Genomic DNA, 25,673 nt, shown 5'->3' on the forward strand with positions numbered 1-25,673 from the left:
AAGCCTTGTGGGCCCAATCCAACTCATTTCTGATGCTATTTAAGCCAAGGATTGAAGAGGTATGAACAAGTTAGTTACCATTAGTTTAGTTTAGTAGTTAGAATTAATTTCTAGAGAGAGAAGCTCTCACTTCTCTCTAGGATTAGGATTAGGATTAGGTTTAGTTCTTAGATCTAGATTTTAATTCATCTTCTTCTACTTCTATCCTCTTAATTCCTTGTTGTTACATTCATCTTCCTCTATTTTTTTGTTGTATTTTCCTTTATGTTGTTCTTGTATTTTTTTGTAGATCTACTTTTGTTCCTTCCTTTCTCTTTCAATTCAATTCAAGGTAAATCATAATAATTGTGTTCCTTTTGATTTGTTGTTGTTAATTCTTTGCAATAATTGTTGTTAGATTTCGTTCTTGTTGTTGATTTACTATGCTTTCCTTTTATGCCTTCCAAGTGTTTGATGAAATGCTTGGTTGGATTTTAGAGTAGAATTTTTATACTCTTAGCTTGGAAAGGTAACTTAGGACCTCTTGAGTTACTAATGTCCAAGTGATTGATGATTGGGATCCATTGACTCTAGTTCTCACTAATTGAATTAGTGGAGAGTTAGGACCTATGGACTTGGATTGATATATCTCATTCAACTTTCCTTTACCATTAGTTAGAGGATGATTTAGTGAGATTAATCCTTGCCAATTCTCATATTGTGGTTAGTGATTAGGATAGAGATCTTTGACCACCAACCCTCGCCAAGACCTTTTTAGCCATTAGTTTACTTTTTGCCATTTATCTTTCATGTTTCTTATTAAAACCCCAAAAATAACTCACAACCAATAACAAGACACTTTATTGTATTTCCTAGGGAGAACAACCCGAGGTTCAATACTTTGGTTTATAAATTTAGGGGTTTATTTTAGTGACAAACAACTTTTTGTATGAAAAGATTATTGTTTGGTTTAGGAACTATACTTGCAACGAGAATTCATTTGTGAAATTCTAAACCATCAAAAATCCAATCATCAACACCATGGAACAGATAGTTCAAGAGGTTATGGGAGAAGAACAATGCGGAGAAAATATTGAGCTGGAGCAAGCATCAGATAGAAAACTACCACAAGTAACCATGAGGAACTCAATCATGCCAACTACCACAGACAATAAAGATGCAGAGTCACCAAAACTAGAGCTGAAAGCCTTACCACCCATCTTGAAGTATGCATATCTGGGTGCAACAACACTTACCCAGTAATAAAAAATTCAAGTCTGAGTAAGGAACAAGAAGAGGAACTCATCCAAGTGCTGAGACAACACAAGGATGCCATAGGCTGGACACTTTCAGATTTAAAGGGGATCAGTCCTTCAATGTGCATGCATAAAATCTTACTTGAAGAGGATGCCAAACCCTCAAGGCAGCAACAAAGGAGGTTGAACCCAACTATGAATGAAGTGGTTTAGAAGGAAGTGTTGAAGTTGTGGCAAGCAGGGGTGATCTACCCATCTCAGACAGCCCTTGGGTAAGCCCAGTGCAAGTAGTTCTTAAGAAGGGAGGCATCACTGTTGTGTCAAATGAGAAGAATGAATTGATACCCACAAGAACGGTGACCGGCTGGCGTATGTGCATTGACTACCGAAAACTTAATGAAGCCACCCGGAAGGATCACTTCCCCCTATCATTAATGGACCAAATGCTTGAAAGACTGGCAGGACATGAGTATTATTGTTTCCTAGATAGATACTCAGGCTACAACCAAATTGTTGTAGATCCCAAGGATCAAGAAAAAACTTCATTTACTTGTCCATATGGTGTATTTGCTTATAGGAGAATGCCCTTTGGATTGTGCAATGCACCTGCAACATTCCAAATGTGCATGCTCTCCATTTTTTCAGATATGATTGAGAAGTTCATAGAAGTATTTATGGATGACTTCTCTGTGTTTGGGAACTCATATTCTGATTGCCTATACCATCTTTCTCTTGTGCTAAAAAGGTGTCAAGAAACCAACCTGGTTTTAAACTGGGAGAAGTGCCATTTTATGGTGACTGAAGGGGTGGTTCATGGTCACAAGATTTCAAAAGATGGCATAGAAGTAGACAGAGCAAAAGTGGAAGTAATTGAAAAACTACCTCCACCTTGCAATGTCAAAGCAATCAGAAGCTTTTTGGGACATGCTGGGTTCTATAGGAGGTTTATTAAAGATTTTTCAAAGATTGCAAAACCCCTTAACAACCTACTTGTCTCAAATACTCCTTTTATTTTTGATAGAGAATGCATGGTAGCCTTTGATGAACTCAAAAAGAGGCTGTCCTCTGCACCTATTATAGCACCACCAAGTTGGGATCTTCCCTTTGAACTAATGTGTGATGCATCTGATTTTGTTGTTGGTGCTGTTCTAGGACAGAGGAAAGACAAGCTAGTACATGTAATCTACTATGCTAGCAAGGTCTTTAATGAGAATCAAAGGAACTATACCACCACAGAGAAAGAACTTTTTTCCATAGTTTTTGCTTTTGATAAATTTAGGTCATATCTCATTGGCTCAAAAGTAATTGTGTTCACTGATCATGCAGCACTCAAATACTTGCTTACCAAACAAGAATCTAAGTCCAAACTAATAAGGTGGATCCTGTTGCTCCAAGAATTTGATATTGAGATTAAACATAGGAGCAGAGCAGAGAACAAGGTAGCTGACCACCTCTTAAGGATTCCACAAGAAGAAAAAATGCAGCAAGTAGCAGTAAATGAAAGCTTCCATAATAAACAATTGATGATCGAGTAGCCCCTTGGTTAGCAGACATAGCTAACTTCAAGGCTATTGGGGAGCTACCAACTAACATTAATAAGCACATGAGGAGGAAGCTAATCAAGGATGCCAAACACTACATTTGGGATGACCCCTATTTGTTCAAAAAGTGTAATGATGGTGTCCTAAGAAGGTGTATATCCCATGAAAAAGGGCAGAAAGTATTATGGCAGTGCCATGGATCAGTATATGGAGGTCATTTCAGTGGAGAAAGGATAGCAGCAAAGGTGCTCCAATATGGATTTTACTGGCCAACAGTTTTTAAGGATGCCAAGGAAATGGTGTCAAGGTGTGATGAATGTCAAAGGGCTGGTAATCTAACCAAGAGGAATGAGATGCCACAGCAATACATACTAGAGCTGGAACTATTTGATGTATGGGAAATAGATTTCATGGGACCATTCCCAAACTCATACTCAAATAGCTACATATTGGTGGTTGTCGATTATGTTTCAAGATGGGTAGAAGCTATAGCTACTGGAATAAATGACAACAAGGTTGTGATAAAATTCTTAAGAAGGAATATCTTCAGCAGATTTGGAGTTCCCAGAGCTCTCATTAGTGATGGAGGATCACACTTCTGCAACAAATAATTGGAAGCACTCCTTCTCAGATATGGAGTCAAACACAAAGTGGCTACTCCTTACCACCCACAAACTAATGGGCAAGCCGAGATCTCCAACAGAGAGCTGAAATGAATACTTGAAAAAACTGTTGGAAGCTCAACAAAGGACTGGTCTAGGAAGCTAGATGATGCTCTATGGGCCTACCGGACGGCCTTCAAGACTCCCATTGGGATGTCACCAAACCAACTAGTATTTGGCAAGGCTTGCCACTTACCAGTTGAACTGGAGTACAGAGCCTTCTGGGCTCTAAAACTACTCAATTTTGATGAGAAAGCTACTGGAGAAAAGAGATTAATGCAACTCAATGAACTGGAAGAGTTTAGAAATCAAGCATATGAGAATGCAAAAATCTATAAAGAGAATACAAAAAGGTGGCATGACCAAAAGATAGCAAGGAGAGAGTTCACTGAAGGGCAGAAGGTGTTACTCTACAACTCAAGACTCAAGTTCTTCCCTGGGAAACTTAAGTCTCGATGGTCAGGACCTTTCACCATACTCAAAGTATTTCCTTATGGTCATGTGGAGCTCGTGGAAGACAAAACTCAGAGAACTTTTTCTGTCAATGGCCATAGACTCAAACACTACTTGGGAGGCTCCTTAGAGGAGCAGAGAGTGAGCTACAAGCTCAGCTAAAGATGAAGGAATGTCAAGCTAATGACAATAAAGAAACGCTAGTTGGGAGGCACCCCAACACTTTATCCTTTTTGATTAATTGCTTTTCTTAGTTGTAGTTTAAATTCTATCAATTAGATAGCTTAATTTTCAGTAATTAGGATTAGTTTACAATTGTAGATTAGGAAGTTTGATGTTAGCTTTGATAGTTAGATCTTCTTTACACTCTTTTATTTCTTTTATTTGAGATTTGCAACTTGATGAATGCATAACTAATGATGAGTGAATGAGCTGAGAACTAGCTAAAGTGCTAAGTTTGGTGTGGCCTCTCACCTACTTAATCTAGGCTTACAAACAATTAGCAAGTTTGATTTTGAAGAGTAAGCCCAGAGATTAAGTTTGGTGAGGCCACCACCAATGATAACATATCAGCCCAAGTCACCCATTTTGAAAGCACTTAATATCTTGGGTAAGAACATGAACGTGATTTAATGAGTTCAGAGGAGTTTGGAATAAAAAAAATGAAAAGATTGATGTTATTCCACTCTTATGAACACATTAAATACACAATGATGAAATCAATTTATTAAGATGCCAAAGAATTAAGTTTGGTGTCCCAAGGGACACCCATCAGTTGCAACCTAATTTATTCTTGATGAGAAGGAATGTGAAGGGGTTATTTTATCATCACTAATAGGTTCAGTTTCAATTTCAGGAGAGAAGATGGGGCCCACATGCTAAACAACTCACAAAACAAGGAAGTCAAAGTGTACTTGCACTTTGGAACTCAACACACGCAGAAGACACAGTGAGAAAAGAGTTGGCGCCTCTTCCCACGCTAGGTGCCACTTCCCAAAGTGGGAAAACATTTAATCCCTTTTATTTCCCACCTTCGAACCACATCATTCAACCATTATAAAAGCCTCACTCCCCATCTCCTCTCGCACTTCAACAACCCCTACAACACTCACCTTTGCATCTCCTTTTGTCCTCTACTATCCCCTATTTTCTTTCTTTTTCTTGATTGGGACAATCAAGTCCTAAGTTTGGTGTTGGAGCAAAACCTTGTTTTGCCTTCTCTTTCTTTCAACCTTTTCTTTCTAAACTTTTCCAACCTAATGGCACCACCAAAAAGCTCAGCCTCAAAGAAAAGAAGAACCAGGGAACCAACCTCTGGATCCTCAAGCTCTTTCAATACCTACAAGTTCCTCTCCGTATTCAACCAAGACCAATTTTATGGTTGGGTGAGTGAGAGGGAAATCATCCCAGAAGTTGGATTCTAACTAGGGAGGAATGAGCACATTGAGATCAACATTGAGATTGAACAGAGGGGTTGGTCACTCCTATACAACCCACCAAGGAAAGTGGTAGAAAGCTTGGTGAGGAAGTTCTATGCCAACGCGGTACCTCAACTAGGGCAACAATATGGCTACATTATCTATGTGAGGGGGAAATCCATTGACTATAGCCCCTCTAGCATAGAAAGAATGCTAATGGTGAAGAGGACAAGCTCCACTCAGAGCTATGAAGAGAGAATGAAGCAACAAGACCCTGGGTTTAAGGAGATTTTGAACGAAATATGTGTGATGAATGTGCAGTGGATAAACGACAAGGATGGGATACCTAACCAATTGAGGAGAAGAGATTTGAGCCCCCAAGCTAGAGGGTGGCTAGAATTTGTGACAAGGTCCCTGATCCCCACATTCAACACTTCAGAGATGACCAAGGAGAGAGCTATGCTCATTTACAGCATCATGAAAGGAGAGAACATCAATGTGGGAGAGATGATTGCCAACAACATCAACAAAGTGCTAAAAAGCACCAGTGACAACACAAGGTTGGCATTCCCCAGCATCATACAAAGGCTGTGTGATGAGGCTGGAGTTGAAAAGATTATTGATGAGGTGATTGTGAAGCATGACAAGTTTATCACTGCCAAGAAGATGGCAAAAATAGTTGTTGTCCACCCACTCAACAGAGCTAGAGAACGAAGAGCCCATGCTCATGAACCACCACAACAATAAGAAGAATGGGAGGTAGAAGAACAACCTCAATTTCTAGCACTTTAACCACCACCACACTACCAATATCAACAGTTTCCAGAGGGATTCAATTGGGAACAAATGCAAGGAGATGTGCACCAAATGAGGGGATATCTACACCACTTGAGGGAGGATGTCAACCAATTCAAGGAGGCTCAGCAACAACAATAGAGCCAAGTCAACCAAAACATTCAACATCTCCAAGAGAGTTGGGAGCATATGAGGAAGGAGCAGCAAGAACAATTTGACTGGGGAGAGGTGCGAAGCGCACTAAACAAAATAGGAGAGCAAGGCAAGTGGCAACAGAAGAACTTGGCCGAGTTCAGGCATCTCTATGATGCCAAGACCATATCCAGGAGGCAGTATGACATCAACACACAAGCAAAGTTGAATCACTTGTGTAATGCTGTTGCCGCTCTAAACCCAGGTTACCCAACCTTTATGCAAGGGATAGACGAGCTAAGTGCAAGACAAGAGGAAATCCTAGCCAAACATAAGGAAGATGAGAAGGATTACATAAGGAGGCTAGGATTTTGGAAGCCCAAGGACACCAAGGCTCAAGAAGGTTCTTCCAAGCCAGGTGAAAGTGGCTTATCACCTACCAAGAAGAAGGACAAAGGGAAGGGGCCAATGAACTAAAGATGAAGATGCTAAAGGTTGTTGAGTCCTGGTGAACAAAATTGTGATCTCTAACTCAGCACTTTCTTCACAACTCCGCATCACTAACAAGCAAGTGTACTAGGTCATCCAAGTAATAAACCTTACGTGAGTAAGGGTCGATCCCACAGAGATTGTTGGTATGGAGCAAGCTATGGTCATCTTGTAAATCTCAGTTAGGCGGATTCAAATGGTTTATAATGGTTTTCGAAAATTATAATAAATAAAACATAAAATAAAGATATTGATACTTATGTAAATCATTGGTGGGAATTTCAGATAAGTGTGTGGAGATGCTTTATTCCTGTTGAATCTCTGCTTTCCTACTGCCTTCCTTCAATCCTTCTTACTCCTTTCCATGGCAAGCTGTGTGTAGGGCATCACCGTTGTCAATGGATACATCCCATCCTCTCAGTAAAAGTGGTCCAAATGCTCTTGTCACAGCACGACTAATCATCTGTCGGTTCTCGATCATGTCGGAATAAAATCCATTGATTCTTTTGCGTCTGTCACCACGCCCAACAATCGCGAGTTTGAAGCTCGTCACAGTCATTCAATCTCTGAATCCTACTCGGAATACCACAGACAAGGTTTAGACTTTTCATATTCTCATGAATGCTACCAATGGATTCTAGCTTATACCACGAAGACTCTGATCTCACGGAATGGAAGGCTCGGTTGTCAGGCGAGGGCAACCATGCGTCGTGCATAAGGAATCCAAGAGATAGTGCACGGTCTAAGGTAGAACGGAAATGGTTGTCAATCACGCGTTCATAGGTGAGAATGACGATGAGTGTCACGGATCATCACATTCATCATGTTGAAGTGCAATGAATATCTTAGAATAAGAATAAGCTGAATTGAATAGAAAATAGTAGTAATTCAATAGTCTCCTAAGATGAACAATAGATTAAAACTGAGACCTAAAGATATCTAATACAATATTAAAATATTCTATTTATACTAGACTAGTTACTAGGGTTTACAGAAATAAGTCTAAGTGCAGAAATCCACTTACGGGGCCCACTTTGATGTGTGCTTGGGCTGAGCTTGAGCTTTACACGTGCAAAGGCTTCTCTTGGAGTTAAACGCCAAGTTGTAACGTGTTTTTGGCGTTTAACTCTGGTTTGTGACGTGTTTCTGGCGTTTTACTCCAGAATGCAGCATGGAACTGGCGTTGAACGCCAGTTTGCATCATCTAAACTTGAATGAAGTATGAACTATTATATATTGCTGGAAAGATCTAGATGTCTACTTTCCAACGCAATTGGGAGCGCACCATTTGGAGTTCTGTAGCTCCAGAAAATCTATCTCGAGTGCAAGGAGGTCAGAGTCCAATAGCATCAGTAGTCCTTTGTCAGCCTGAATCAGATTTTTGCTCAAGTCCCTCAATTTCAGCCAGAAAATACCTGAAATCATAGAAAAACACACAAACTCATAGTAAAGTCCAGAAATGTGAATTTTTCATAAAAACTAACGAAAATTTCCCTATAAGTAACTAGATCCTACTAAAAACTACTTAAAAATAATGCCAAAAAGTGTATAAATTATCTGCTCATCACAACACCAAACTTAAATTGTTGCTTGTCCCCAAGCAACTGAAAATAAGATAGGATAAAAAGAATAGAATATACTATAAATCCCAAAATATCAATGAATATTAGTTCTAATTAGATGAGCGGGACTTGTAGCTTTTTGCCTCTGAATAGTTTTGGCATCTCACTTTATCCTTTGAAGTTTAGAATGCTTGGCATCTATAGGAACTCTGAGTTCAGATAGTGTTATTGATTCTCCTTGTTAAGTATGTTGATTCTTGAACACAGCTACTTTTATGAGTCTTGGCCATGGCCCTAAGCACTTTGTTTTCCAATATTACCACCGGATACATAAATGCCACAGACACATAACTGGGTGAACCTTTTCAGATTGTGACTCAGCTTTGCTAAAGTCCTTAGTTAGAGGTTTCTAGAGCTCTTAAGCACACTCTTTTGCTTTGGATCACCACTTTAACCACTCAGTCTCAAGCTTTTCACTTGGACCTGCATGACACAAGCACGTGGTTAGGGACAGCTTGATTTAGCCGCTTAGGTCTGGATTTATTTCCTTGGGCCCTCCTATCCATTGATGCTCAAAGCCTTGGATCCTTTTTACCCTTGCCTTTTGGTTTTAAGGGCTATTGGCTTTTTCTGCTTGCTATTTCTTTTTCTTTCTATTTTTTTCACTTTTTTTTCAAGCTTTTTATTCACTGCTTTTTCTTGCTTCAAGAATCAATTTTATAATTTTTCAGATCATCAATAACATTTCTTTTGTTCATCATTCTTTCAAGAGCCAACAATTTTAACATTCATAAACAACAAGATCAAAAATATGCACTATTCAAGCATTCATTCAGAAAACAAAAAGTATTGTCACCACATCAATATAATTAAACTAAATTCAAGGATAAATTCGAAACTCATGTACTTCTTGTTCTTTTGTATTAAAAACATTTTTCATTTAAGAAAGGTGAAGGATTCATGGAATTATTCATAGCTTTAAGACATAGTTACTAAATACTAATGATCATGTAGTAAAGACACAAACATAGATAAACATGAAGCATAAAAATCGAAAAACAGAAAAATAAGAGCAAGGAGATTAAGGAATGAGTCCACCTTAGTGAGGGTGGCGTCTTCCTCTTGAAGAACCAATGCTGCTCTTTGAGCTCTTTTATGTCTCTTCCTTACTTCTGTTGCTTGATCCCTAGTGATTTTGGTGCTCCTATCCTTAGTTTCTCCCAATAGTTATGTGGAGGAAAATTTATCCCTTGAGGCCTCTCAGGGATTTCTTGATGAGGTCCATGAGTGGGCTCTCTTGATGTATAGTCAAATGCTCTATTATTGAGCTATGGACCCTTGAGATGAATCTCTCAATCTCCCATGACTCAGAGGTTGAAGCAATTGCCTTTCCTTTCCTATTTCTTGAGATTTCTCTGGCCTTAGGTGCAATCAATGGTTATGGAAAAACAAAAAAGCCATACTTTTACCACACCAAACTTAGAATTTTGCTCGCCCTCGAGCAAAAGAAGAAAGGAATAGAAGAAGAAAAAGAATATATGGAGGATAGGTAGAGGGGTATGTGTTTCGTCTAAGGGGGGATTTGGGTGGGAAAGAGATGTTGAATTTGAAGGTAGGTGGGGATCCTGTGGAAAAGAGAGGATGGATGTGAGTGGTGAAGAGGTGATGGGGAAGAGAGATTGAGGTGATTGGTGAATGATGTTTGGGGAAGAGTGTTTTTGGTTTGTGTGAAGAAGAGAGCAGGTGAGTTGAGGTAGGTGGGGATCCTGTGGGGTCCACAGATCCTGAGGTGTCAAGGATTTCTCATCCCTTCCCCCTTTAGGCATGTAAAATGCCCTCTGCATACAATCTTGGCATTTAATGCCAGACTGAAGCTTGTTTCTGGCGTTAAACACCCAAATGTAGCATGTTTCTGGTGTTTAACGCCAGCCTGATGCTTGTTGCTGGCGTTAAATGCCAGCTTTCCTCAGGGTGCAATCCTGGCACTTAAACGCCAGACTGCTGCTTGTTTCTGGCGTTCAACGCCAGATTCATGCTCTGTTCTGGTGTTGAATGCCAGCCAGATGCTCCTTACTGGAGTTTAAACGCCAGTAAGCTCTTCCTCCAGGATGTGCTTTTTCTTCTGCTGTTTTTTATTCTATTTTTAATTTTAGTGATTGTTTTGTGACTCCACATGATCATGAACCTAATAAAACATAAAAGAACAATAAAATAAAAATAAAATTAGATAAATAAAAATTGGGTTGCCTCCTAATAAGCGCTTCTTTAATGTCAATAGCTTGACAGTGAGCTCTCATGGAGCTTCACAGGTATTCAAAGCATTGTTGGAACCTCCCAACACCAAACTTAGAGTTTGAGTGTGGGGGTTCAACACCAAACTTAGAGTTTGGTTGTGGCCTCCCAATACCAAACTTAGAGTTTGACTATGGGGGTTCTGTTTGACTCTGCATTGAGAGAAGCTTTTCATGCTTCCACTTCATGGTTGCAGAGGAAGATCCTTGAGCTTTAAACACAAGGTAGTCCCCATTCAATTGAAGGACTAGCTCTCCTCTGTCAACATCAATCACAGCTCTTGCTGTGGCTAGGAAGGGTCTTCCAAGGATGATGCATTCATCCTCATCCTTCCCAGTGTCTAGGATTATGAAATCAGTAAGGATGTAAAGGCCTTTAACCTTCACTAACACGTCCTCTACCAATCCATAAGCTTATTTTATTGACTTGTCTGCCATCTCTAATGAGATTCTTGCAGCTTGTACCTCAAAGATTCCCAGTTTCTCCATTACAGAGAGTGGCATAAGATTTATACTTGACCCTAGGTCACACAGAGCCTTCTCAAAGGTCTTGGTGCCTATGGTACAGGGTATTAAGAATTTACCAGGATATTGTTTCTTTTGAGGTAAAGTTTGCTGAACCCATGTATTTAGTTCACTAATGAGCAAGGGAGGTTCATCTTCCCAAGTCTCATTACCAAACAACTTGGCATTCAGCTTCATGATGGCTCCTAGATATTGAGAAACTTGCTCTTCAGTTACATCTTCATCCTCTTCAGAGGAAGAATAGTTCTCAGAGCTCATGAATGGTAGAAGGAAGTTTAATAGAATCTCTATGGTCTCTATATGAGCCTCAGATTCCTTTAAGTCCTTAATAGGGAACTCCTTTCTGTCTGGAGGACGTCCCATGAGGTCTTCCTCATTGGGATTCATGCCCTCCTCTTCCTCTTTGGATTCGGCCATATTGATTATATCAATGGCCTTGCACTCTCTTTTTGGATTCTCTTCTGCAATGCTTGGGAGAGTACTAGGAGGAGTTTCAGTGACTTTTTTACTCAGCTGGCCCACTTGTGCCTCCAAATTTCTAATGGAGGACCTTGTTTCATTCATGAAACTTAAAGTGGCCTTAGATAGATGATGCACAAAAACTTGTCTCTCAACAAATTTCCCTTCGGCAAGTATACCGAATTTGTCGTCAAGTAAAAACTCACAATAGAGTGAGGTCGAATCCCACAGGGATCGATTGGTCAAGCAACTTTAGTTGGGAGAGTATGCTAGTTGAGCTAAACAGAGCGTAGTTTGAGAATTGCAGAAAATTAAATGATGGAAAAGTAAATAGCAGAAATTAGAGTGCAGAATCTTAACACTACAAGAATAAGGCCGATTAGCTACCACAAAAACAGTCGGAAAATCATCGCTAATCTGACGCAAAATACAATTTGTGACGGATTAGCTACTGCCTAGCAATCAACGCTTTCCTCGCTAATTACAAGTCGTAGATCAGTTAGGCAAACACAATAGTCGCTAATTCATCGGAAAAGTTTTTTAGCGACTGAATAGATAGTCGCAAATCTATCACTAAATTAAAAGCTAATTCCGTAAATGAAATAGACTAATAGGTAGTCGCTAATTAGCGTCAAACACTACTGCAGTAAACTCATTGCTAAATCCAATCTAACTTCGTAGAGAAAATAGAATGCTTAGTTGATGCTAATTGGTGAGGAATTTTTCTGAATCTAACTCGTCGCAAGTTGTTCGCTAATATGATCGCAAATCTATCATAATTTATAGCAAATCTATAGCTAATCTTTGAAAATCCTTAATTAAATTTGTAGGAATTTTGTCGCTAAACCAAAGCCAGTCTAAATGAGAAACCAAAGTTACAAAGTAGTCACTAATTTGCTAGAAAATAATATATATTTAATTAGTTGCAATACTATCGCAACTGTCATTACAAATTCCTTTTAAACTAGTAACAAATCGATAAATATCTCACACTATAAGAAAAACTGGCTTTCACTACGCTTTTAAAGCATGCCAAAAAGTAGAGATACAACCATGCTTTAAGAAACATCCAATTGAATTGGTTTTGGCTACGCTTCGAAAGTGTGCCAATAGGAACCATAACCACGTTTTTGAAGGGAGAAAATAAGAAAGTATAAAAAGAATTAATTTTTTATTGATTTACATGCTATAATTATAACTAACAAAATTACAATCCTACAATAAAACTAATAATTTAATTTACATTAGGCAAATGTAATGCCAATAAGCCATAAAAACCTCTTTATTTCAAGCTAAAATATGGAGAAAAATGCTTATTCCATTTTTGGTAAATTTGCGGAGAAACCATCAATTGAATCTTGATTACCTCATCAGTTCTGCAAATTACAAAAAAGCAACACAAATCAATAAAAAAAAGGGAAATTTTTTGTCCATATATGAGGTCATAGAACTATAAGCCAACCTAACCCATGATGTAGAATTCCATAAAGAGATTCATAGAAGATGATCACCAAAGTAGTAAGAAATTCAACAACAAAGAAAAGAAAAGAAATTTATAATCATAAAGAATCCAACAACAGTCAATCAAAAGCACTACACTACACTACACAACATCATGTGATTCTTGTTTGCATGCAAAAGAAATTAATTAAGATAAACAACAGAATCAAATAGAAGAATGCAAGATGAGAAATTAAAGCAGAAACTTTACCAAGAAACATAAATAGGATTGATTTTCAGCTCCTCTCAACAGAAGGGAACCGGGTGAGTTGAAAATAGCATGAGCTAGCAAATAGCTGAATAATTGAGAAGAGACTCTGGAAAAAGAGAGTAAAATAATTGACTATTTAACACTAACCTAAAATTAAACAATTGATTCTCTTTAAAAGAGATTGCATCAGAAAACAGGTTCAATAACATTAGTCTACAGTAGTAATTTGTGCAAGTTCAACCAACACAATCAGTAGAGGATGTTAACCTTCTTTCCAGGAGCTGCTCTATTGCCTGGTGCCTGAGCACTTTCCCCCTTTACCAGGTCCTTTCAACTTGTTCTTTTTCTTCTTCTTTTTCCTAAAAATTATATGAAATCATTATCAGGAGAGAAAAAGAAGTGCAAAATAGTTGGTATAAATTAAACAAAAGGCACAAAGTGTTCTTTTTCAGTGACCCTTTTAAAAAAACCAAAGGCTGGTTATCACAAAAATGTAACATGCCACTAAATCAGTATATTTGTCTTACCTGTCTTGCTGCTGTGGTTCATCTCCATCAGCACTTTCGACTTTCTATTTTAAGCTTGGACAATGATTAACACCTGCATTTTTGCCAGCTTCCTTAGCTGTCTTATGTGCTTTGTTTCCTTTAACTTCAGATTTACCTTTCTCAGCAGCAGAAATTGGAAAACCATCCTCATCTTCACTTTCCGAAACAGGATGGCCAGTCTCACCCCTAATAACTATTGGAAGCTGAAAACTTTTTGTTATCTTCCTCTTTCATCTAAGCTTCCTGTTTCTTTTTCTTCAATTTCTGAGCTGGATCTTCTTCATTTTCAGGCATTTCATCGTCCACTATTTCCTTAATTCTAACTATATAATTAATTAAATGCAATTACAGAATGAATGAATACGCGAATAAACAAGAAGGTTCATGCCACAATACAAAATAATTGCTATTACTTTGTATGAGCATCAATTAGAACACAACATACTGATTTAAAAAAATAAATAAGAAAAAAACAACATAAGGAAGGGAAAAGGCAGAAAAGAATCAGATGCTATCTTTAACAAAAGTCAATAATAATGCAATCAACTAGTCAATACCTCCCCTATTTGGGACAGGCGAAGATCAGAACATTTCCATATCACTGTCATTTGTGTAGTATACCCTCCAATTTCTCAATGCCCTCCCTGACCTTCACCCACTTCATTAAATTCCCACTCTTACACCCTTGCTCACTCTCTTTGTGACTATTTTAAAACCATGAGTTATCCATGGATGAAAAAATGTCCAGATCCTCATGTTCCTACATATTCATGTGAACAAATCTCATTAACCAAGCAGATCAAATCACACAGTAAATGACAAGCATAATGTTCAACATACAGCCAAAAAAATTTAACCATCAGAAAATCAGTCCGAAAGAGAATTCATACTACCACAAACTCAGCCGCTGCAGGAGTATCCTCATCAGAAATTCAGATTCGACTCTTTTTGACATATGTTTAACTAGCATTCGGGTGGAAAACGATTAGTAGTTAAAGGAGCCGCCTCCAAAGCAATGAAATTGTGTTGCGGAAATGAGTAGACTCTTGTGGTAAATTTAGTGGTATTCAATCAATTAGGTAACTCTTAGAAAGTGCTACGCGTGCTTCATACTATATAGAAGTATGGAAATTTTGCCTCTTTTTTATATCACCATTTTCTTTTACGAGATTCTACTAATCCTTATGCTCTAACTAGTCTTAATATTCTAGCAACAAATTACAGGTTAAGAAATAACTAAAAAAGAACGGGTACCCACTTCAAGTGGTTTTAGCGGAGAAGAGGAAAGTGATAGCTACTCATGAGTAAGAAGTATCCATCCTTTTCTTTTTCTTATATATTTAATAAGAAGTAAAGAAGCAACAAAGTGTAAATAATAGGGCAGGAGTGGGTAGGCCAGAAACGAAGGATGAGCTAACAGGCTGAAATCTTCCCACTAATCTATATAAGGAATGCGCCTTTTCTATAACAAGTTCTCCAACAAGTAGATTTGTTCATTATAAATCCTTCTTTTTGCAGTTAGTTTCAGGGTGAAAGCCTATTACCAGACAGTAAAGGGGGTTTCTTTTCTATCTATTATCATTCATTTACCATAGTCAGCAACAACATTTCAGAAAATCAGCAACTCTCAGAATAAGCAAACATAAAAAAATCATTATTATTAACGCAGCAACTCAAATTAAACCCAGCAACTCACAACTAAGCGTAAATTAGCAACTCACAATTAAACCTAACTTAGCAACTGAGAATTAAACAAGCAAAAATAATTTTAAGAGATAGAAAGCTTACTAGCACGAGGAAGGAAGGGTAGTGACAGTGATGTAGGAATGGGCAGGGACAGCGATAGAGGAAAGGAAGAGAGCTTGGATGGAGAGAGAGCGAAAGAGAGCTCGAATCAGGGTCATTAAACTCGGCTACACTACGCTCAACCTTCGTGACGGTGGCAGAGGAATGGGAACTACCAACGAAGACAGAGAGAAAGAGAGCGCTCGGATGAGAGGAGAGGAGATCTTCCTACGATGGCGACGAAAGGAGGAACGAATCGAAGAGGGCCAAACCGCCGAGCAGAGCTTCCACACGTGATGACGGGAGGAACAAATTGAGGAGAGCCGAACCACCAAACAGAGCTTCTCACGCGCGATGCGGCACCCACGATCTATCCCTGGAGGAGAAGAGTTCGACGATAACTAAAGAGGGATGGTCATTGCTACGGCTGCGTTCAAGGAGGTTTGGCACTAGTAGGGTTCTCCAATTTTAATTTTTAGAGAAAAAAGATAGAGGTGAAATGCCTTCATACGAGTTAAATGCTTATAGCGGTGATTTCAAATTCGAAATAAAATGTTTTTTTTTTCGAGTTACCTTGATTTTTTTTAAAAAAATAAATTTTTAAAAAAATTTATAAGGTAGATAAGATTATTATTAATAAATACAATATATATCATATAAACAAATAGGAAACAAGTATCAATTTATCAAATAAGAATCCCATTTCATGTATGTATCAATTTATTGACTAGTAATAAACTATTAAACAGAACTTCAACCCATAACAGATTAATTCTTGAAGCTGCAAAACCCTCTTTTCACCAGCAGCGGTGCTGTCTAGGTTCAGTGTTTTGATAGCCCAGGAGGCCTTGTGCTCCAGCTCTAATGGCAAGTGACAGACCTTGCTGTATACCAGTTGATATGGGGACATCCCAATTGGTGTTTTGAAGGCTGTCCTGTATGCCCAAAGAGCATCATCTAGCTTCTTTGCCCAGTCCTTTCTTGATATCCCCATAGTCTTTTCCAAGATCCTTTTCAACTCTTGGTTGGATATCTCTGTTTGCCCACTTGTTTGGGGATGATAAGGTGTGGCAACCTTATGCTTCACCCCATATCTTAGGAGTAGGATTTCCAATGGTCTATTGCAGAAATGGCTCCCTCCATCACTGATGAGGGCTCGTGGGACTCCAAATCTGGTGAAGATATTCCTTCGAAGAAAGTTTATGACTACCTTGTTGTCATTGGTTGGGGTTGCCACGGCCTCCACCCACTTAGATACATAGTCTACTGCCACCAAGATATACTTGTTCGAATATGAGGGTGGAAATGGTCCCATGAAGTCGATTCCCCATACATCGAACAGTTCAAGCTCTAGAATGTATTGCTGTGGCATCTCATTTCTTTTAGGTAGATTGCCAGCCCTTTGGCACTCATTGTAGCTTCTCACCAATTCCTTAGTATCCTTAAAGATAGTGGGCCAGAAGAACCTACATTGCAGTACCTTTGCGGTAGTTCTTTCTCCTCCAAAATGACCTCCATAGCTAGCACTATGACAACTCCACAGGACCTCTCGTCCTTCTTCTTCTAAGATGCACCTCCTAAGGATTCCATCTGAGCATTTCTTGAAGAGATATGGTTCATCCCAAATGAAATACTTAGCATCATTGATGAGTTTTCTTCTTTGATATTTGTTAATTCCAGGGGGTAAGTCACCGGCTGCTTTAAAATTGGCAATATCTGCAAACCAGGGTGCTTTGTGAACCATCATTAACTGTTCATCTGGCAAAGACTCATTTACATTTGTATCATGGGTATCATCCTTCTTACAAGGGATTCTGGATACATGATCTGCTACCTTGTTCTCCACACCTTTTTTGTCTCTAATCTCGATGTTGAATTCCTGCAATAATAAGATCCATCTAATTAGTCTTGGTTTTGATTCCTGTTTGGCAAATAGATATTTGAGTGTTGTGTGATCAGTGAAAACAATAACTTTAGAGCCAATAATATATGATCTAAATTTGTCAAATGCAAAAACTATTGCCAGCAACTCTTTTTTGGTGGTGGTATAATTCCGTTGAGCATCATTGAGGACCTTGCTGGCATAGTATATGACATGCACCAAATTCTCTTTTCTCTGTCCTAACACTGCCCCAACTGCGAAATCAGATGCATCACACATTAATTCAAATGGTAGATTCCAATCAGGTGGGGTGATGATAGGGGCAGAGGATAGCCTTTTTTTCAAGTTTTCATATGCTAGCATGCATTTCTCATCAAAGATAAATGGTGTATCAGACATTAGGAGATTGCTTAAGGGCTTGGCTATCTTTGAAAAATCTTTAATAAACCTTCTATAAAAACCAGCATGTCCCAGAAAGCTCCTAATTGCCTTGACGTCACTTGGTGGAGGTAATTTTTCTATTAGCTCCACCTTAGCTCTGTCTACCTCAATGCCTTGGTTAGAGACTTTATGGCCAAGGACTATTCCATCTATCACCATGAAGTGACATTTTTCCCAGTTCAAGACTAAGTTGGTCTCTTGACATCTTTTTAATACCAAGGCAAGATGGTTTAGGCAATTAGGAAAGGAATCTCTGAATACTGAGAAGTCATCCATGAAAACTTCAATGAACTTTTCTATCATATCTGAGAAGATGGAAAGCATGCAGCGTTAAAAAGTTGCAGGTGCATTACATAGCCCAAATGGCATGCGCCTATAGGCAAACACTCCATAGGGGCAGGTGAATGATGTTTTCTCTTGGTCTCTTGGATCAACCACTATTTGGTTATATCCTGAATAACCATCTAAAAAACAATAGTATGCATGTCCTGCAAGTCTTTCCAGCATCTGATCCATGAAAGGGAGTGGGAAATGATCTTTTCTTGTGGCTTCATTGAGCTTTCTGTAGTCAATACACATCCTCCATCCTGTGACGGTTCTTGTAGGGATTAGCTCATTTCTTTCATTGGGCACCACTGTGATTCCTCCTTTCTTGGGAACAACTTGAACTGGGCTGACCCATGGGCTATCTGATATTGGATAGATTACTCTTCCCTGCCACAACTTCATGACTTTTTTCTATACTACTTCCTTCATAGCTGGATTTAACCTTCTTTGGGGCTGAATGGAAGGTTTGGCATCCTCCTCCAAAAGTATCTTATGCATGCATATGGCTGAGCTGATTCCCTTCAAGTCAGCAAGTGTCCATCTAATGGCATCCCTATGTTTTTGTAAAACTTGAAGCAACCTTTCCTCTTGTTCTTGGCTGAGGGCTGAGTTTATGATCACTGGATAACTTCTATTTTCTCCCAAGTATGAGCTGAGGTTTTAGTTCAAAGTTGTTGGCATGTATGGTGGGCTTCTGGATGCTACTTCCACAGTTTCCTAGATTTGGATTGATGTAAAATCCTAGAACTCTCCTTTCTTGCTCAGCATGATTTGCAGGACCTTCTCTAGCATGGTTGTCAACTTCTTCTTCATGATTGTTTTCCAAGTTCTCTTCCATGTTGGGTTCAAAGTACTCTTCCTCTTCCTCAGCACCAATAATTCCTTTCCCTTTTGCTTCCCTCCTTAATCTCCAGAGGGTTCTCTCAGGTTCTGAATCGAAGGAAGTTGAGGTTCCCCCTCTTCTCCCTGTCATACAACTAACAAAACACGCAGCAAGAGAAAAAATGAAGAAGTTATTCTTGTTAGAGTGATTGTTAGTGTGAGTGATGCAAATTATCAAATAGTTAGTAGGTTAGTGAGCAGAATTGTAGATAATAACAAAGAAAGAAAGAAAAACAGAAGGGGTATAGACGATGAGGAAGAAGTTAAACAAAGTGAAAATAAATGACTGAATAAAGTAAACAAATAAGGGAAAAATGCTCAATCTAGTGAGCTTCCAACTTAATCATTGTTGATACAATTTCAATCCCCGGCAACGGCGCCATAAACTTGATGCACGAAAACTTGTCTCTCAACAAATTTCCCTTTGGCAAGTATACCGAATTTGTCATCAAGTAAAAACTCACAATAGAGTGAGGTCGAATCCCACAGGGATTAATTGGTCAAGCAACTTTAGTTGGGAGAGTATGCTAGTTGAGCTAAACAAAGTGTAGTTTGAGAATTGTAGAAAATTAAATGACGAAAAAGTAAATAGCAGAAATTAAAGTGCAGAATCTTAAATGGGAATTTGGGGCCATGAGCATGAAAATAAATGACAGAAAATAAAGAGAATGGGTAAGATCAGAAATGGGGAATTCATTGGGCTCAGGAGATGTTGTATTCTCCGAATCAAGTTCATTTTCATCTCTTCCTCAATCAATGCATCTATTGATTTCCTTGGCAATCTTAGGTGATTAGATTCCAATTCCTTGGTAATCCCAATTCCTTGATTTAATTGCTCATGGGAAGAGATGAAGTATGGTTACTGATTATACCACATGTATTTCCAAATCAAAGTGTTGGGAGGATTACATGTCACTATATCCGCCCAGACCCCAATTTGGTCCAACATGAGAAAGCATTTCTAGCATGATCTCCTCATCTCTTTTCCAAGGCTCAGAGGAGATCCAATTATGGAGAGTTTCTTTTCCAAGACAACTAACCAATTGAATTAAGATCGAAAGCTTTCTAGTAAATCAAAAGAGAAGAAAGAAGAAGAGAATGAAAACTATAATTGATCCATCAAATTACAAGAAAGCTCCCTAACCCAATGAAAGGGGTTTAGTTGTTCATAGCTCTAGAAATGGAAAATGGCAGAAAAGAATACATCCCAGCTAAAAGTGTAGAAAAGTAAATGTATAGAGAGTAGTTCTCCAAAGTGCCAATCTTCTCTATAGTTCAAAACTACTCCTATATATACTACTCCTCTTGATCTTCTGGTGAGTTCTTCAAGTCTTGGATGTGGGCTTTGGATCTTGAGTTGAAGCAGTTCCAATCTTTAGTGGGCCCAGCTTGCAGAGAAGTATGAATTAGGCATGGGCGTTAGTGAAGTTAACATTAAGTGACATTGTGGGTTCGAGAACGTTAGTGGCAATCACAATTTTCACTAACATTCCAACCCCATATAGCCCATGTTAACTCCAATGTTAGTGGCACTAACGTGACCACTAATGTTGCCTTGTAAATCTTTACTAGCGTTATTGGGACTCACCTTTCCCAATAACGTTGGCTTATAACCCTTTATCCCTACGTTAGAGTTCACGTTAGTGTAACTAACGTGGCTCTTAACGTGGTTATGCCTCACCTTCAAGAGCGTTAGTGACACTTACCTTTGTCACTAACGCTCAAAGTGCCCCTACTCTCCACGTTAGAGCTCACGTTAACTAAGTTAACATGGCCACTAACGTGGTAGTAATGCCATCTTCCAACGTTAGTGACAAAGGTGAGTGTCACTAACATTGGCTCATCATTCTCAGCTCTATGTTAACTTTAACTTTAGTGGTCTTAACGTGACCACTAACGTGGGCAATGCTAGTTGATCCAACGTTAGTGACAAAGGTGAGTGTCACTAACGTTGGCGTTGTTCCTCTCTTCCACGTTAGAGTTCACGTTAACTAAGTTAACGTGACTCTTAACATGGCTCATTGCCAATTCTTGAAACATTAGTGGTGTTCACGTTTACCACTAACGTTGGAGCTTTCTTTTGTCTCCACGTTAACTTAGTTAACGTGGCAATTAACGTGGGCTTATGATGGCTTCGCGGGCGTTATTGGTGATCACTTTTCTCTTTAACGTTGCAAGCAATTTACCATTCCACGTTAGTGGTCACGTTAACTAGATTAACGTGAGTACTAACGTGTTTTTCCCTGCTTCTTTTATCCTGAAATTAAGCAAATAAAGTGCATCAAAGATCTAGCCAAAGTCATGAGATTATGCATCATCAATTTATCATTCAATTCTAGCAAAATCCTCATGAAATCATGTGAAATTTACAATGGTTGCTTGAATCAAGGTGTAAGTGTATTTTCATCCAAAACTTGCCTTATTCACTAAGAAAATGCATGAAACTACCTTAAAACAGTAAAGAAAAGGTCAGTGAAACTGGCCTAGATGCCCTGGCATCAATAGATCAGAGACTATATTTGCTAAGTTAGAGGGTCTTTGCTCAGAATTCTCTGTCTGTTGCTGAGAAGATGATGAAAAAGGCTTGCTATTGCTAAAAATATTTCTTCCACTATTATTAAAGCCTTGTTAGGGCTTTTGTTGATCCTTCCATGAGAAATTTGGATTATTTCTCCATGAAGGATTATAAGTGTTTCAATAGGCTTCACCCATGTAATTCACCTCTGCCATTGCAGGGTTCTCAGGATCATAAGCTTCTTCTTCAGAAGATGCTTTTTTAGTACTGTTGGATGCATTTTGCCATCCATTCAGACTCTGAGAAATCATGTTGACTTGCTGAGTCAACATTTTGTTCTGAGCCAATATGACATTCAGAGCATCAATTTCAAAACTCCCTTCCTCTGAGGCGTCCCATTACTCACAGGATTTCTTTCAGAAAGTGTACATGAACTGGTTATTTGAAACCATGTCAATGAGTTCCTAAGCTTCTGCAAGTATTTTCTTCAGGTGAATAGATCCACCTGCAGAATGGTCCAATGACATCTTAGACAATTCAGACAGACCATCATAGAATATATCCAGGATGGTCCATTCTGAAAGCATGTCAGAATGACACTTTTTGGTCAGTTGCTTGTATCTCTCCCAAGCTTCAAAGAGGGATTCACCTTCTTTTTGTCTGAAGTTTTGAACATCCACTCTAAGCTTGCTCAGCTTTTGAGGAAAAAAGAACTTGGTTAAGAAAGCCGTGACCAGCTTATCCCAAGAGTTGATGCTGTCTTTAGGTTGAGAGTCCAACCATACTCTAGCTCTGTCTCTTACAGCAAAAGGGAAAAGCATAAGCCTGTAGACCTCGGGATCAACCCCATTGGTCTTAATAGTATCACAGATCTGCAAGAATTCAGTTAAAAACTGAAAAGGATCTTCTGATTTGTCCATGAAACTTGCAATTCTGTTGCATCAGATAAACTAATTGAGGCTTTAGCTCAAAGTTGTTTGCTACAATGACAGGAATTGAGATGTTTCTTCCATGTAAGTTGGAATTTGGTGTAGTAAAGTCACCAAGCATCTTCCTTGCGTCTCCACCATTGTTATTGGGTTTGGGCATCTCTGTTTCTTTTTCAAAAATTTCAGTAAAGTCCTCTTTAGAGTGTTGTGTTTTAGCTGCTCTTAGCTTCCTCTTCAAGGTCCTTTCAGGTTTAGGATCAGCTTCAACAAGAATGTCTTTTTCTTTGTTCCTGCTCATATGAGAGAGAAGAAAACAAAGAAAGTATGGAATCATCTATGTCACAGTATAGAGATTCCTTTATGTGAGTAGAAGAAGAAAAGAATAGAAGAAGGATGAGAAAAATTCGAACACAAAGGAGAAAAGACGGTTTGAATTTTTAGATGACGAGAAGTGTTAGTAAATGAATAAATAAATAGAAGGAGATGAGAGAGAGGAGTTTTCGAAAATTGTTTTTGAAAAAAAGGTTAGTGATTTTCGAAAATTAGAGATAGAAAAGTAGTTAGGTGCTTTTGAAAAAGATAAGAAACAAACAAAAAGTCAATTAGTTAGTTGAAAAAGATTTGAAAATCAATTTTGAAAAGATAAGAAGTTAGAAAAGATTTTGAAATTGATTTTGAAAAAGATATGATTTGAAAAAGATATGATTAAAGTGATATGGTTGAAAAAGATTTGATTGAAAAGATAGTTTGAAAAAGATTTGATTTTTGAAATTAAAATTAATTACTTGACTAACAAGAAACTAAAAGATATGATTCTAAAATTTAAAGATTGAACCTTTCTTAATAAGAAAGTAACAAACTTCAAATTTTTTAATCAATTACATTAATTGTTAGTGTAAATTTTCGAAAATTATGAAATAAAATTAAGAAAAAGATTTTGAAAATCAATTTAAAAGAAATTTTCGAAAATATATAAAAAAATGAAAAAGATTTGATTTTTGAAAAAGTTTTGAAAAGATAAGATTTTTAAAATTGAAATCTTGACTTGACTAACAAGAAACAACTTATTTTAAAAAATTTGACTAAGTCAACCCAAAGATTTCGAAAATTATGAGAGAAATAAGGAAAAGATATTTTTTATTTTTTTGAATTTAATGATGAGAGAGAAAAGCAACTAAATGACTCAAAACATAAAAATTATGAATCAAATCACATGATGCATGCAGGAACACTATGAATGTCAAGATGAACACCAAGAACACTTTGAAGATCAAGATGAACATCAAGACTTATTTTTGAAAAATTTTTAAGAAAAAAACACATGCAAGACACCAAACTTAGAAATTTTTCATGTTTAGACACTAATAAAACAAGAATGCATATGAAAAATAAGAAAAGACACAAAACAAGAAAATATAAAGATCAAACAAGAAGACTTATCAAGAACAACTTGAAGATCATGAAGAACACATGCATGAATTTTCGAAAAATGTTTAGAAAATTTAAAAAGATGCAATTAACACCAAACTTAAAAATTGACACTAGACTCAAACAAGAAACACAAAATACTTTTGGTTTCTTTTCGAAAATATCTTTTTGGAAAAACGAAAACAAATAAAATAATTTTTGAAAGATTTTTGAAAACTTTTTGAAAAGAAAATTACCTAATCTGAGCAACAAGATGAACTGTCAATTGTCCAAACTCAAACGATCCCCGGCAACGGCGTCAAAAACATGGTGCACAAAATTGTGATCATCAACAATCGCGCCAAAGACTTGGAGCTCTCAAATGTGAATCACACTTTGTCACATCATCGCACAACTAACCAGCAAGTGCACTGCGTCGTCCAAGTAATACCTTACGTGAGTAAGGGTAGATCCCACGGAGATTGTTGATATGAAGCAAGCTTTGGTCATCTTGTAAATCTCAGTCGGGCGGATTCTAATGGTTATAATGGTTTTTGAATATAAAGATAAATAAAGCATAAAATAAAGATAAAGATACTTATGTAATTCAATGGAAGGAATTTCAGATAAGCGCATGAAGATACTGTGTTCCTTCTGAATCTCTGCTTTTCTACTGCTTTCATCCAATCATTCTTACTCCTTTCCATGGCAAGCTGTATGTTGGGGGATCACCGTTATCAATGGCTATCTCCCGTCCTCTCAGTGAAAATGGTCCAAATGCGCTGTCACGGTGATGAGCGGATAATTTATACGCTTTTTGGCATTGTTTTTAGTATGTTTTCAGTATGTTTTAGTTAGTTTTTAGTATATTTTTATTATTTTTTAGTTAAAATTCACTTTTCTTGACTTTACTATGAGTTTGTGTGTTTTTCTGTGATTTTAGGTATTTTCTGGCTGAAATTGAGAGACTTGAGCAAAAATCTGATTCAGAGACTAAAAAGGACTGCAGATGCTGTTGGATTCTGACCTCCCTGCACTCGAAGTGGATTTTTTGGAGCTACAGAAGTTCAATTGGCGCGCTCTCAACGGCGTTGGAAGGTAGACATCCTGGGCTTTCCAGCAATATATAATATCCCATACTTTGCCTGAGATTTGATGGCCGAAACCGGCGTTCCAAATTAGCTCAAAACTGCCCGGCGTTAAACGCCGGAACTGGCACAAGAATGGGAGTTAAACGCCCAAACTGGCACAAAAGCTGGCGTTTAACTCCAATAAGAGTCTCTACACGAAAATGCTTCAATGCTCAGCCCAAGCACACACCAAGTGGGCACGGAAGTGGATTTTTATGTCATTTACTCATCCTTGTAAACCCTAGGCTACTAGTTCTCTACAAATAGGACCTTTTGCTATTGTATTTTCATATTTTGATCACTTTAGATCTTAGATCAGATCTTGGTTCTTCTGGTTCCCTCTCTGGGGCTGAAGCCAATGATCACTTTTGTTCTTATGTATTTTCAACGGTGGAGTTTCTACACACCATAGATTAAGGTGTGGAGCTCTGATGTACCTCGAGTATTAATGCAATTACTACTGTTCTTCTATTCAATTCAGCTTATTCTTGTTCTAAGATATTCATTTGCACCCAAGAACATGATGAATGTGATGATTATGTGACACTCATCAT

At 38.0% G+C, this 25,673-nt stretch overlaps 1 protein-coding gene, 1 long non-coding RNA gene and 1 other non-coding gene across 5 annotated transcripts; 2 read left to right on the forward strand and 1 right to left on the reverse strand.

Annotated features, from left to right (window-relative positions):
• Nucleotides 1-2,838: 2,838 nt before the first annotated feature.
• On the forward strand, nucleotides 2,839-4,053 carry LOC107465927 (uncharacterized). The gene is made up of 2 exons (XM_016084916.1): nucleotides 2,839-3,291; nucleotides 3,526-4,053. The coding sequence occupies exons 1-2, from the start codon at nucleotides 2,839-2,841 to the stop codon at nucleotides 4,051-4,053; spliced, it is 981 nt and encodes a 326-aa protein (XP_015940402.1).
• Nucleotides 4,054-12,566: 8,513 nt separating this feature from the next.
• LOC127741426 (uncharacterized) lies at nucleotides 12,567-16,086 on the reverse strand. Of its 3 annotated transcripts, none has more exons than XR_008002498.1 (6): nucleotides 15,610-16,086; nucleotides 14,379-14,581; nucleotides 13,801-14,140; nucleotides 13,541-13,632; nucleotides 13,274-13,379; nucleotides 12,570-12,938 (listed from the first exon to the last, which is right to left on the reverse strand). It is a non-coding gene; the product is annotated as an uncharacterized LOC127741426 (long non-coding RNA). The 3 variants fall into 3 exon arrangements; XR_008002497.1 differs by having other exon boundaries at nucleotides 12,572-12,938; nucleotides 13,801-14,144; XR_008002496.1 differs by having other exon boundaries at nucleotides 12,567-12,938; nucleotides 13,801-14,581.
• A 6,152-nt stretch (nucleotides 16,087-22,238) lies between these two features.
• LOC127742345 (small nucleolar RNA R71) lies at nucleotides 22,239-22,342 on the forward strand. Its single transcript, XR_008003534.1, has one exon. It is a non-coding gene; the product is annotated as a small nucleolar RNA R71 (small nucleolar RNA).
• Nucleotides 22,343-25,673: the final 3,331 nt, after the last annotated feature.

The sequence above is a fragment of the Arachis duranensis genome, chromosome 9 (assembly GCF_000817695.3).
Source record: "Arachis duranensis cultivar V14167 chromosome 9, aradu.V14167.gnm2.J7QH, whole genome shotgun sequence".
Lineage (NCBI taxonomy): Eukaryota > Viridiplantae > Streptophyta > Magnoliopsida > Fabales > Fabaceae > Arachis > Arachis duranensis.

Coding starts and splice junctions, on each gene's coding strand:
- LOC107465927 (XM_016084916.1), top strand. CDS start 2,839: ATGAGGAGGAAGCTAATCAAGGATGCCAAACACTACATTTGGGATGAC. Junction 3,292..3,525: donor CTGGAATAAATGACAACAAG/GTTGTGATAAAA, acceptor AGCTCAACAAAG/GACTGGTCTAGGAAGCTAGA.